The sequence below is a fragment of the Elephas maximus genome, chromosome 2 (genome assembly GCF_024166365.1).
Source record: "Elephas maximus indicus isolate mEleMax1 chromosome 2, mEleMax1 primary haplotype, whole genome shotgun sequence".
Classification (NCBI taxonomy): domain Eukaryota; kingdom Metazoa; phylum Chordata; class Mammalia; order Proboscidea; family Elephantidae; genus Elephas; species Elephas maximus.
This window is the reverse complement of record NC_064820.1, coordinates 234,006,428-234,020,184: the sequence shown is the minus strand read 5'-3', so window position 1 is coordinate 234,020,184 and position 13,757 is coordinate 234,006,428. Positions and strand designations below refer to the sequence as shown.

The window sequence follows — 13,757 nt, the reverse complement described above, 5'->3', positions numbered from 1 at the left end:
CAGCCTCAAGGTAAAGTGAATATGAGAGGCTAGTCTAGCTTTGAGGGTGTGTGTTAATAATTCTCGCTTTCATTTCTAGTAAATTCCACAAAGGGATTCCTAAAGCAGATTCTCTCACATATCAAATGAACTTTAAAGGTAACATGAGGTAAAATATTAACAGATAGTTCTCTTAAACTTAAATATAACCCCCTTCCCACCACCGCCACCACCAGTAATTTTCAAGCCCAGGTACATATTAGGAAGAAAAAAATTAAAAATATAAATAGATGCATCTATGCTGTTGTTGTGTGCCGCTGAGTCACTCCCAGCTCAGAGCAACGCTCCAGGACAGAGTAGGACTGGCCCATAGGGTTTTTGAGGAGCAACTGGTGGATCTGTACTGCCGACATTCTGGTTAGTAGCCGTAGCTCTTCACTGTACATATACATGTATAAATATATACATTTCTTGAAGTCATGGCAAAGAAAAAGACATCAGCTGAAGAACTGAGAGAGAAGAAACAGAGAAAAGTAATCATCGAAGCACACATTTAGCCTTTAGTATGCATCAAGCCTTGTACGAGTAATAATATTAAAAAAAAAAAAACCAAGACAACAGAAAGTAAAATTTCTCCCACCCGGCATCTTACATGCTGGTAGAGACAAATGGCTTTAAAAAAGGTAAAATTTGGACCAAATGAAGAATTTGGGAAAGGAAATGGAAAGATATCAGCGTTAATAGGTGAAAGAAACATAATCAGCAAGTGAATTGAGACAAAAATCACTGTGAGTGAGCTTTAAAAAAGTAGATAAGATCAACCTAACTTGAGCATTTATGAGGGGCAGTAGCTGAAGATAGAATTAGATTGACATGATGGAAGCAAATTAAATGTGCAAATCTGAGTAACCACAGAATCCAACTATTGTGCATTTATTTAATAGCTTCTTTTATAGGCCAAAACTAGGCTAGGCTCTAGAGAGGCAAGGGGAAAAACATAGATCAACCTCCTAAACTGTTCTCAAGGCAGAAAAGGAGGCCAGCTAGACACTTCAGTGGGAAAAGAATATGAAGTAAAATATGGGCACAAAAAAGAGGCGGTCAAGGGAGTTTCACAGAAGGGATGATGCCTGATCCAGGTCTTATATGATAAGTAGCTCTACAACAGGTTACTGTAGGGGGATAAGAGAGAAACTCTCCTTTGCAAAGGAACATAGCCTGGAGTACGTGGCTTTTCAAACACGGTTGGAGCAACTAATGGAGAGGATGATCTTGGGGAGAGTAAGAGAGAGAAAACAGAGGCTAAATCAGAGATGGGTCTGAGTGTCATGTGTTGCTGTTTAAGGGTCTGTTATCGCTAAAACAATGGAGAGGTAAAATGAGGAATGTAGTTTCTGAGGATTTTTCATGAAGGATAGGTTGGGTTGGGTGGCTCTGGAAACAGAACGATCACAGTGATAGATAACCAGTCTCGCATTACGGAAATAAGGGAACCCAGTAGGGCATTTAATTCCCTCTTGAATATCGGGAAGAATTCTTCTTTTTTGCGGTATTACCAAAATTTGGTGATTCAACCACAACTGAGGCTCTAGGTGCTGACTCCCTTACCCAAAGCCCTGCCTAGAGTCACAGTGTCTGTGACCAGCAAAATGCAGATGTAGATACATTCACTCTAGATACAAAAACTGTACTTCTTTTGTATGCTGATGCCCCACCTTATGTACATAGTGCCCCTCCCACACTCAATCAACCTATAAAGCCCTAACCCCCTAATTAAGCTATTTTTTCATGCCTTATTAGAATTAACCTACATTTGCTGTACTGATCACACTTTCTCAATGTCCTGACAAGCTATTTATTTAATAATGTTCTCAAGGGTTTTTCCAGGGTTGCCTAACAAGCTCGGTGATATTTAGTTCCTGAATTCTGCTTTCTCTCCTTTTGAATATTGGCATAATATGTGACTCTGCTGTCTGTGGTAGTTCTTCTGTACCTCAAGAATTGTCCATGATGGTAGACATTTTCTAGTCAATTCCACATATCATGCTGTAATTTCCATGAAGAATTACAACCAACCAGTTGCCATCATGTCAGCTCTGACTCATGCTGACCCATTAGTGTTAGAGTAAAACTGCACTCCTTTTCAATAGCTGATTTATCAGAAGTAGGCCAGCAGGCCTTTCTTCTGAGGTACATCTTAATGAACTCAAACCTCCAATCTAGCCTTCGTTTGGTAGCTGGGTACATTAAATATTTGTACTACCCAGAGACTTGCCAAAGAATTATACATGTTAAAATGTATGGTGCTCATTCCAGTTGCTTAAAAATATAGTGCTAAAATGCCCTCTGGGAATTATTTCAGAGTCCCCTGGTGCGGTGGTTAAGAGTTTGGCTGCTAGGCTGCTAACCAAAAGGTTGGCAGTTTGAATCCACCAAGCTGCTCCTTGGAAATCCTATTGGGCTGTTCTACTCTGTGCTACAGGGTCGATATGAGTCAGAATCGACTTGGTGGCAACAGAATTTCGGGGATCTCTTTCCTGTTTAAAGTTATTTTCTTATCTGAAGAAGGTTGACTGTATCACAATGTGCCTTTGCAATGCTTGTTTATTTTTTTTATTTCAAACATAAATAAAAATGATATTGCTGTATTTTTTCTTAAAATCTTAGCTCATGTGGTTTTTTCAGTCCTCCTGAAATTATTTTTCCAAGTACCTGATATTTATTTTATTGAATCTAGTTCATGTATATCATCTACACACTTCCCAATTGTGGGATAAAATCTTCTTAAAATTTGGTGCATATGAAAACATGTACTGTGTAGACAGACTTTGTGTTGTATAGTGAACTATAAAAGAGTGAGATTAAAGGATAGAAGAATGAATAAGGGAACACAGAGATAATATAATAAAGGCAATTAATGTGGTAGTCAGAAAAAGTTAATCCACTAAAAAAAAATTCTGTCAAATTAGTTTTCAGGTGGAAAACCAAAGGAGTGTAGAAAATACCAAACAATTTTGGTAATAATGGTGTCAAACGGTGGCATTGAAAATGGTTACAAAATGTTATCTGGCTATGCCTGTGGAGGATAGATTTTTTTTTTCAGGCAAACATCACTTCTAAGCATGGAATGTAAAAGCTTCTTCAAGACATTGTCTTAATTAAGGTCCACAAAATTGTCAATTCACCAGGAAAAGTATGAAAAGCAAAGAAATACCCAAAAGCAAACTTACATTTAGTCAGTCAAGCCAGTTATTATTAAGAGGAAAATTAAGTATAGAGCTCAAGGGGCATTTCATAATCCATCTTCTCTGGGACCCAAAAGTTCCTAAGGAGATAATAATTTTTTTGAGAAAGTCTCCATATCCAAAACAAAACCTAGGGCTGGGAGAATGAAAAAACTAAAAAGCAAAACCACATGGTGGATTTTGCTATTTTTAATGCCATTTGCTAAGACTGAAGGCTGAGGATTGGGTAGAAGATCCCCTTTAAATACAGAGACTGTAAGTGCAACTAAAACGAGATTAATTCAGATTGTAACTAATGGCAGCCAACCCGATTTTGACTTCTGGAAAGGGAATCTTTTACCTTGTCCAGAATCTCTCCCTCTCATGAATCAATTCTATTTATCCTATTTCCAAATAAATCAGTAAATTTTTCTAGAAAGCCACAGTCTGATAAATATCCATAAAACTGTAGCAGTTATAGTTGCTATGTGAAAATTCCTTAATCATTCCCTACCTGGTAAATTTTGTGATGTAAATAAAAAGTGAGATAATATGAGAATTACAAACAGATTTTTAAGGGAAATGTACTCAATCATTGTGGCAATCAGGGCTTTTAAATGATAGCCCAACAGTAACTGCCTTTCTGGCCTATTCAGGGGATAACACCAAACTACTGGAGGGTGTAACAACGGTGATTGCATTGAGCACATTAAAAGAATTGGGAGAAAGTGCTTACCTCTCCAATAAGTGGTGGTGAACTAAGTTTCGGATGTGCCACATTTGAGATATTGGTGGGATACTCAAGAAGAAATCTCCTATAAAAGGTAGGAAATTTGAGATGAAAATGAAATTACACATCTTGAAAATCCAGAGCCTACAGATAAGAGATAACACAATTTTGGAAAAAGAATCTGTAGGAAGACAGAGAAAAATAAAATATGAGATGAAAAGGCAAGGGGGGGCATTCTCACTTCAGCAGCAAATATACTAAAATTGAAACAATACAGAGAAGATTAGTATGGCCCTTGCATAAAGATGGTGTGCAAATTTGTGAAGTGTTCCATATTTTCCATTAGGAGTCACCAGGAAGGAGCCCTGGTAGCATAGTGGTTAATTGTTCAGCTGCTAACCAAAAGGTTGGCAGTTCGAATCCACCAGCCACCTCTTGGAAACCCTATAGGGGCAGTTCTACTCTGTCCTATAGGGTTGCTATAAGTCAGAATCAACTTGATGACAGTGGTTTTAGTTACTAGGGATGGGGAGGAGGGGAATTCACTCTCTAGACAGTATACACCTGGTGATGGGAAAGGTAACACCAAAGGAGGATAAAGTATACACAGCTTGATGGAGGTAAATGATTTCTCTAAAAAGTACGTAAGAAAAAAGGACCTGTTGGAAATTGCTGTGGTATTTATAATTTTGAACTGGCAGCAAAGATAACCAAAACATATATGTGCAACTATATATGTATGCATGTAGGCATATATGTGTATAAGTATGCATATATGTATGCATTTATAGATATATGCATATGTATATTTTTTATATACATGCATCTATGTGACTACATGCATATATAGTCATATATATAATAAATCACATAGAAGGCACAGTTATGGATACTTTTTAGACATAATCAAACACCTCCCAGGCCTGGATTTCTGCATTTGAAAGATTAAGACCATAATCTCATGGGACATCTCAAGCAATTGGCATAATACATTCATAAAGTTATGCTCTACATCTTAGTTTGGTGAGTTGAGTCTGGGATTTTCAAAGCTTACGAGTGGCCATCTAAGATACGACCCTTGGTCTCTACTCATATGGAGCAAAATAGAAAGAAGTAAACCATAAACTCAAAGAAGAAATTGATCTACAAGACGAATAGTCTACATGAACCACAGCCTCATCTACCCTAAGAGCAGAACTAGATGGTACGAGGTTGCTGTTACCAACCATTCTAATCAGGGCCACAATAGATAGGCCCTGATAGGAGGGGAGAAAAATGTGGAACAGAACATCAAATTTATTTAAAAAAAAAAACTATGACCTACTGTTTTGGTTGTGACTGGATGACTCCCTGAGATTACTGCCCTGACATACTCTACAAAACTTGAACCAAAACTAACCCCTGAGGTCACCCTGTAGCTAAATGACAAATTGGCTAAAAAATAATGAATATCACCTGTAAGTAGTGTACTCTTTAAAAAAAATCACCTACGTGACACAAAACAGTCAACAATTACTTCAAAACAAAGATGAGAATGTAAGGGGGGCAGGGAAACTAGAATAATGGAAATGGAACAACTAGAACAGAAATAATGAGAGCGTTCACACATTGTGAAGAATGTGACCAATGTTACTGAACAACTTGTGTAGAAATTGTTGAATAGGAACCTAAACTGCTGTGTAAATTTTCACCGAAACACAATAAAATATTATTTAAAATGCAAAGGCAAAAGTGAGTGAAATAAGAGAGAAAGAGGTAAAAGAATAAGCAAATGAGTAAGGAGAAATGAGAAGCATTGAAAACTGGGAACACAGGAGTTACTCAAAAAAAGAAAACAAGAGAGGACTACATAAAGTAAACCATATGCTGCTCACTTCCTCAGAGAAGGAGTTCAGACATACAAGTTGTTATAATGGCACTGCCAACCTCTAATTTGGTAATCTTAGCATACATATATCTTTCACCTAACTGGATGAAAGGCAACATTAGGTTATATTTCCTTGAGGAATTTTCTTAAAGGGATATGCCCAATGAAAAGGACAACCAGCTCCTTTCATTGTGACAGGAGAGCAATGTTTTGTAAATGAATGGAAAGAGAGAGAGAACCAGGCAGACATAGGTACAGATACAGATGTAGATTAGATATACATAATAGTAACTAACACCTATACCCTCCATGTATCTTTCAGTTTGTTGTACTGTGGGGCTTACATGTTGCTATGATGCTGGAAGCTTTGCCATTGGTACTCAAATACCAGCAGGGTCACTCATGGGGGATACGTTTCAGCTAAGCTTCCAGACTAAGACAGGCTAGGAAGAGGGACACAGCAGTCTACTTCTGAAAAGATTTAGCCAGTGAAAACCTTATGAACAGCAGCAGAATGTTGTTTGATATAGGGCCAGAAGACGAGCCCCTCAGGTTGGAAGGCTTTCAAAAGGCAACTGGGGAAGAGCTCCCTCGTCAAATAGAGTCGACCTTAATGACGTGGATGGAGTCGAGCTTTTGGGACCTTCACTTGCTTATACAGAATAACTCAAAATGAGAAGAAACAGCTGCAAAACATCCATTAATAATCAGAATGTGGAATGTACAAAGTATGAATTTAAGAAAACTGGAAGTCATCCAAAATGAAATGCAACACATAAACATTGATATCCTAGGCATTAGTGAGCTGAAATGGACTGGTATTGGCCATTTTGAATTGGACAATTATATGTTCTACTATGCGGGAAACAACTTGAAGAGGAACGGCATTGCATTCATCATCAAAAAAAAAAAAAAAAATTTAAGATTTATCCCAAAGTACAATGCTGTCAATGATAGGATAATATCCATACGCCTAAAAGGAAGACCAGTTAATAGGACTATTATTCAAATTTACACACAGACCACTAAGGACAAGGATGAAGAAATTGAAGATTTTTACCAACTTCTTCAGTCTGAAATTGACCGAACATGCAATCAGGATGCATTGATAATTACTGGAGATTGGAATGTGAAAGCTGGAGACAAGAAGAAGGATCAGTAGTTGGAAAATATGGCCTTGGTCATAGAAACCATGCCGGAGATTAAATTATAGAATTATGCAAGACCACGACTTCTTCCTTACAAACACCTTTTGTCACCAACATAAACGGTGACTATACACATGTGCATACCCTGGTGGCGTAGTGGTTAAGTGCTATATCTGCTAACCAAAAGGTCGGCAGTTCGAATCCGCCAGGCACTCCTTGGAAACTCTATGGGGCAGTTCTCCTCTTCCTATAGGGTTGCTATGAGTTGGAATCAACTCGACGGCAGTGGGTTTGGTTTTTTGGTTTGTTTATACACATGTACCTTGCCAGATGCAATACACAGGAATCAAATCAACTACATCTGTGGGAAGAGACGATGGAAAACCTCAATATCATCAGTCAAAACAAGGTCAGCGGGGACTGCGGAACAGACCATCAGTTGCTCATATCCAAGTTTAAGTTGAAACTGAAAAAAATTAGAACAAGTCCACGAAAGCCAAAGTACAACCTTGAGTATAGCCCACCGGAATTTAGAGACCATCTCAAGAACAGATTTAACAAATTGAACACTAATAAACAAAGACCAGATGAGGTGTGGAATGACATCAAGTACATCATACATGAAGAAAACAGGAGGTCATTAAAAAGACAGAAAAGAAAGAAAGACCAAAATGGATGTCAGAAGTCTCTGAAACTTGCTCTTGAATGTCAAGTATGTAAAGCAAAAGGAAGAAATGATGACGTAAAAGAGTTGAACAGAAGATTTCAAATGAGGGTTCACGAAGACAAAGAAAAGCATTATACTGACATGTGCAAAGACCTGAAGATGGAAAATCAAAAGGAGAGAACACACTCTGCATTTCTCAAGCTAAAATAACTAAGAAAAAATTCAAGCCTTGATTTGCAATATTGAAGGATTCTACGTGGAAAATATTAAACGACTCAGGAAGCATCAAAAGAAGATGGAATGAATATACAGAGTCACTACACCAAAAAGAATTGTTTGATATTCAACCATTTCCAGAGGTACCATATAAGCAGGAACCTACGGTACTGAAGGAAGAAATCCAAGCTGCACTGAAGGCATTGGCAAAAAAACAAGGCTCCAGGAATTGATGGAATATCAACTGAGATATTTCAACAAGTAGATGCAGTACTCACTCATGTATGCCAAGAAATTTGGAAGACAACTACCTGCCCAACCGACTGGGAGAACCCTATGTTTATGCCTATTCCCAAGAAAGGTGATCCAAATGAATGCGGAAATTATCGAACAATACCATTAAATCACACACACAATTTTGCTGAAGATCATTCAAATGTGGCTGCAGCAGTATATCGACAGGGAACTGCCAGAAATTCAAGCCGAATCCAGGAGAGGATACAGAACCAGGGATATCATTGCTGATGTCAGATGGATACTGGCTGAAAGCAGAGAATACCAGGAAGATGTTTACCTGTGTTTTATAGACTATGCTAAGGCACTCAACCATGTGGATCATAACAAACTATGAATAACATTGTGAAGAATGGGAATTCCAGAACACTTAATGGTGCTCATGAGGAACCTCTATGTAGATGAAGGGGCAGTTGTTCAAACAGGACAAGGGGATGCTGCATGGTTTAAAATCAGGAAAGGTGTGTGTCAGAGCTGTATCCTTTCACCATACTATTCATTCTATATCCTGGCTAAATAATCTGAGAAGTTGGGCTATATGTGGAAGAATGGGGCATCAGGATTGGAGGAGGACTTATCAACAATCAACAATCTGCGTTATGCAGATGACACAGCCTTGCTTGCTGAAAGTAAAGAGGACTTGAAGCACTTACTGATGAAGATCAAAGGCCACAGCCTTCAGTATGGGTTACAACTCAACATAAAACAAAAGCACTCACAACTGGACCAATAAGCAATATCATGATAAACAGAGAAAAGATTGAAGTTGTCAAGGATTTCATTTTACTTGAATCCACAATCAACAGCCATGGAAGCAGCAGTCAAGAAATCAAAAGACATATTGGGCAAATCTGCTGCAAAAGACCTCTTTAAAGTGTCGAAAAGCAAAGATATCATCTTGAAGACTAAGGTGCCCCTGACCCAAGCCATGGTGTTTTCAATCGCCTCCTATGCTTGTGAAAGCTGGACAATGAATAAGGAATACTGAAGAAGAACTGATGCCTTTGAATTGTAGTGTTGGAGAAGAATACTGAATATACCCTTGGCTGCCAAAAGAACAGTCCTACTCTGTCCTAAAGGGTGGCTATGAGTCGGAATCGACTCGACGGCACTGGGAGGGTTGGCCAAAAGAACAAACAAGTCTGTCTTGGAAGAAGAACAACCAGAATGCTCCTTAGAAGCAAGGATAGCGCAGCTGCGTCTCACATACTTCGGACATGTTGTCAGGAAGGACCAGTCCCTGGAGAAGAACATCATGCTTGGTACAGTAGAGGGTCAGCCAAAAAGAGGAAGACCCTCAGTGAGATGGATTGACACAATGGCTGCAACAATGGGCTTAAGCATAACAATGATCATGAGGGTGGTCCGGGACTGGGCAGTATTTCGTTCTGATGTACATGGGGTTGCTATGAGTCAGAACGAACTCAATGGCACCTAACAAGAACAACAGCACTTATATAGAGATTACCATTCATAAATAGGTAGGTAGTTAGATAAATGATAGATAGATAGACAGACAGACAGACAGACAGATGATAGTTAGATAGATGATAGATAGATAGATAGAGAGAGAGAGAGATAGATGATAGATAGATAGATGATAGATAGGTAGATAGATAGATAGGTAGGTAGGTAGGTAGGTAGGTAGGTAGGTAGGTAGGTAGGTAGGTAGATAGATAGATAGATAGATAGATAGATAGATAGATAGATAGATAGATAGATAGATAGATAGATAGATAGATAGATAGATGATAGATAGATAGATAGATAGATAGATAGATAGATAGATAGATAGATAGATAGATAGATAGATAGATAGATAGATAGATAGATAGATAGATAGATAGATAGATAGATAGATAGATAGATAGATAGATAGATAGATAGATAGATAGATAGATAGATAGATAGATAGATAGATAGATAGATAGATAGATAGATAGATAGATAGATAGATAGATAGATAGATAGATGCAGATTTATCTTTCGGTTAGCAGCTGTAGCACTTACAGAGTTTCCAAATGCAGATACAGACATAGATATATAAAATTCATTCAAAATTTTCAAATAAACATACAAATCCAAATAAGGTAAGGACTCTTCTTTTTCTTAATTTTAAAATAAGGAAATTGAAACATAATGAGGCTGAGTGATCTGGCCAAGTCCATGAGTGACGCACACTCAAATTCAGCAGCTACCTCAGATTCTGCATGCTTAATACTCAGTATACGACAGACACATTTGAGAAAGCCAGGGATACAGACAGAGGGAGAAAGGGAGTACGGGAAAGACAGAAAGAGAGGAGAAATCTTCATATAAACAAATACTTAGAATACTGGGCTCCAGATAGAGGTTCTCATCATATCTAGTTTATTCCAATTCTGTCTCTCATTCAGTAGCAACTGCTAGGGCAGTGTTTAAACAGAATTAGTCCCATTTTTTGAAAATTTCTCCTAACATTTTCAAAACTTATCTTACTAACATATGGAAGATTTTGTAATGTTGCCATGGAGCGACTGAAACCTAAAAGTTAGGCTTATGCTCTACACCTTGTCTCTTGTATTCCAGCTATACAAATCTTAGATACCATGGAAGGAGAAAATATGAGCTTCCCAAGTATGTTTGTCTTGTTGGGCTTCTCAGATTATCCGTGGCTGGAGAGGCCCCTCTTTGGAGTGGTCCTGGCCTTCTACATCCTGACCATGGTGGGAAACATCTTCATCATCCTTCTCACCATTGTGGATCTCAGACTCCACACTCCCATGTACTTCTTCCTAGACAATCTCTCTTTGCAGGACCTCTGTATCGCCACCACTATTTTGCCACAGCTGCTGGCCAATCTCTGGGGGCCAAAGAAGACAATTGCTTCCTGGGGCTGCATCACACAGGCCTACTTCTTCCACTGGATAGGATGCACCGAATGCGTTCTGCTAACAGTGATGGCCTTTGATCGCTACTTGGCTATCTGCCGGCCACTCCAGTACACCCTCACCATGCATCCTCAGGTATGTATGCAGCTGGCAGTTTCAGCCTGGTGCAGTGGCCTAGCCAATTCTCTGCTCCAAGGCACCCTAACTATCCAGCTTCATCACTGTGGTCATCATATTCTGGACCACTTCTTCTGTGAGCTACCTGTCCTGATCAAGCTGGCCTGTGAAGATACCACTGTTAACGACCTGACACTGGTTGCAGGAGCCATTCCCTTTGTACTGCTGGCTCCATTGCTTGTGCTGATCTCCTATACCTTCATTGCCAGGGCTGTGCTGAAGTTACCTTCAGCTGAAGGAAGGCGTAAGGCCTTCAGCACCTGTAGTTCCCACATGGTGGTTGTCATCATGTACTATGGGCCATCCATCTACGTGTACCTCCAGCCCCCTGCCAATAGTACCCAGGCCAAGTTCACATCCTTCCTCTACTGCCTTATCACCCCACTGCTGAATCCACTCATCTATACCTTAAGAAACAAGGATGTGAATAGGGCATTGAAGAGACTGCTACAATCCGAGAAAGGAGACAAATCCTAAAAAGCGTAAAGTCATAAAAATCCTGCCTCTACCAACCACAAGCACACCATCAATGAGTATTGGTCCTTCTGTGCTTCCAAATGGGTGTTCAAGAGCTCCAAGAAAAGATGTCCCATATCTCAACATCGACCATCCTCATGTTTGAGAAGCTCATCCTCCGCAAAAGTGCTATCTTTTAAAATCTCAAACAAACCATTGTACTCCTTCCTAGCTCTTCCCATATGTCCTGTTCTCAGTGACAGAACAAGCAGAAGTGTTCACACCTCTGTAGGAGGATAAATGACACCATACTTTGTAAATTCCCTCCTACAACTGATCCTCTTTAAATGGTACCCTCCAAGTAAATGTGCTAAAAAAAACTTTTGTACATATCATCACAATAATTTAAAACAAGATTTGCATTGGATTCATCACACATCCTACCCAAAATCTTTCAACCTTTCCTGTCTCAGAGAAACTCGCAAACTCTCTCCTTTTTTAAACACCATTTTATTGTTGTTAGGTGCTTTCAAGTCAATTCTAACTCAAAGTTACCTTAGGTATAACAATAGAAACATTGCCAGGTCTTTTGCCATTCTTACAATTGTTGCTACATGTAAGCCCATTATTGAAGCCACTGTGTCATTCCATCCCTCTTTTTCGCTGACCATCTCCTTTACCAAGCATGATGTCCTTCTTCAGCAATTGGTCCCTCCTGATGATATATCGAAACTAAGTAACACAAAATCTCACCATCCTCACTTCTAAGGAGCATTCTGGCTGTACTTCCTCCAAGACTGATTTGCTCTTTCTTCTGGTTGTTGTTGGCGATAGGTGCCGTCCAGTCAATTCCTACTCATAGCGACCCTACGTACAACAGAAAGAAAAACCTGCCTGGTCCTGCGCCATCCTCATAGTCATCATTGTGCTTGAGCCCATTGTTGCAACCATTGTGTCAATTCATCTTGTGGAGGGCCTTCCTCATGTGTTCTGTTCGAACGACTGCCTCTTGATCCATGTACAGATTCCTCATGAACACAATTAAGTGTTCCAGATTCCCATTCTCTGAAATGTTATCCATAATTTGTTATGATCCACACAGTCAAATGCTTTGGTATAGTCAATAAAACATCTTTCTGGTATTCTCTGCTTTCAGCCAGAATCCATCTGACATCAGCAATGATACCCCTGTTTCCATGTCCTATTCTAAATTGGCTTGAATTTCTGGCAATATACTTCTGTAGCTGCTTTTGAATGATCTTCAGCAAAATTTTGCTTGCATGTGATATTGATGATATTGTTCAATAATTTCCACACTCGTTTGGATCACCTTTCTTGGGAATAGGCATAAATATGGATCTCTTCCAGTCAGTTGGGCAGGTAGCCGTCTTCCAAATTTACTGGCATAGAAGAGTAGGCACTTTCAGGGCTGCATCCATTTGTTGAAACATCTCAATTGGTATTCTGTCAATTCCCAGAGCCCTGGTTTTTGCCAATGCCTAAAAAAAAAAATTTTTTTTTTTTCAGTGCAGCTTGGACTTCTTCCTTCAGTACAATCAGTTCCTGATCATATGCTACCTCCTGAAGTGGCTGAACAGCAACCAACCGTTTTTGGTATAGTGACTCCATGTATTCCTTCCATCTTCTTTGGATGCTTTCTGTATTGTCTAGTATTTTCCCTGTAGAATCCCTAAGTATTGCAACCCAAGGCTTCAACTTTTTCTTCAGTTCTTTCAGCTTGAGAAATGCTGACTGTGTTCTTCTCTTTTGGTTTTCTATCTCCAGGTCTTTGCACATGTCATCATAATAATTCACTTCCGCTTCCAGGCCCACAGGGACAGCAACTCTGTCCCCTCGGCTTTAGGCACAACGATCTCCTCTTCCATCTCAGAGGCAACTCTACCCTTAGAAACACCAGAGGCCTTGTCTCCACCTTTTGAAACCCCTGAGGTCATGGCCATGCCTTTTGACATCCATTTAGGTCTTTCCTTTCTCTCCTGTCTTTTTAATGACCTCTTGCTTTCTTCATGTATGATGTCCTTGACATCATCATGATTAGTTGTAATCAATTCTGAAGGCTGCAGTCTTTTACTTTTCATCAGAAAGTGCTCACAGTTGTCTTCGTTTTC

The 13,757-nt window shown here is 39.3% G+C and overlaps 1 protein-coding gene and 1 non-coding gene across 2 annotated transcripts; both read left to right on the top strand.

The window, feature by feature from the left end:
- The first annotated feature begins 4,170 nt into the window (after window positions 1-4,170).
- LOC126070799 (U6 spliceosomal RNA) lies at window positions 4,171-4,273 on the top strand. Its single transcript, XR_007516316.1, has one exon. It is a non-coding gene; the product is annotated as a U6 spliceosomal RNA (small nuclear RNA).
- A 5,991-nt stretch (window positions 4,274-10,264) lies between these two features.
- LOC126068515 (olfactory receptor 2G3-like) lies at window positions 10,265-11,649 on the top strand. Its single transcript, XM_049871180.1, has 2 exons — window positions 10,265-10,349; window positions 10,694-11,649. Exons 1-2 carry the CDS (start codon window positions 10,265-10,267, stop codon window positions 11,647-11,649), a joined length of 1,041 nt encoding a protein of 346 aa, XP_049727137.1.
- Window positions 11,650-13,757: the final 2,108 nt, after the last annotated feature.

Excerpts from the sequence above, each read along its gene's own strand:
- LOC126068515 (XM_049871180.1), top strand. The coding sequence starts at position 10,265 with ATGAGGCTGAGTGATCTGGCCAAGTCCATGAGTGACGCACACTCAAAT. Across the intron at positions 10,350-10,693 it reads TTCTGCATGCTTAATACTCA|CTATACAAATCTTAGATACC; the intron begins GTATACGACAGA and ends CTTGTATTCCAG.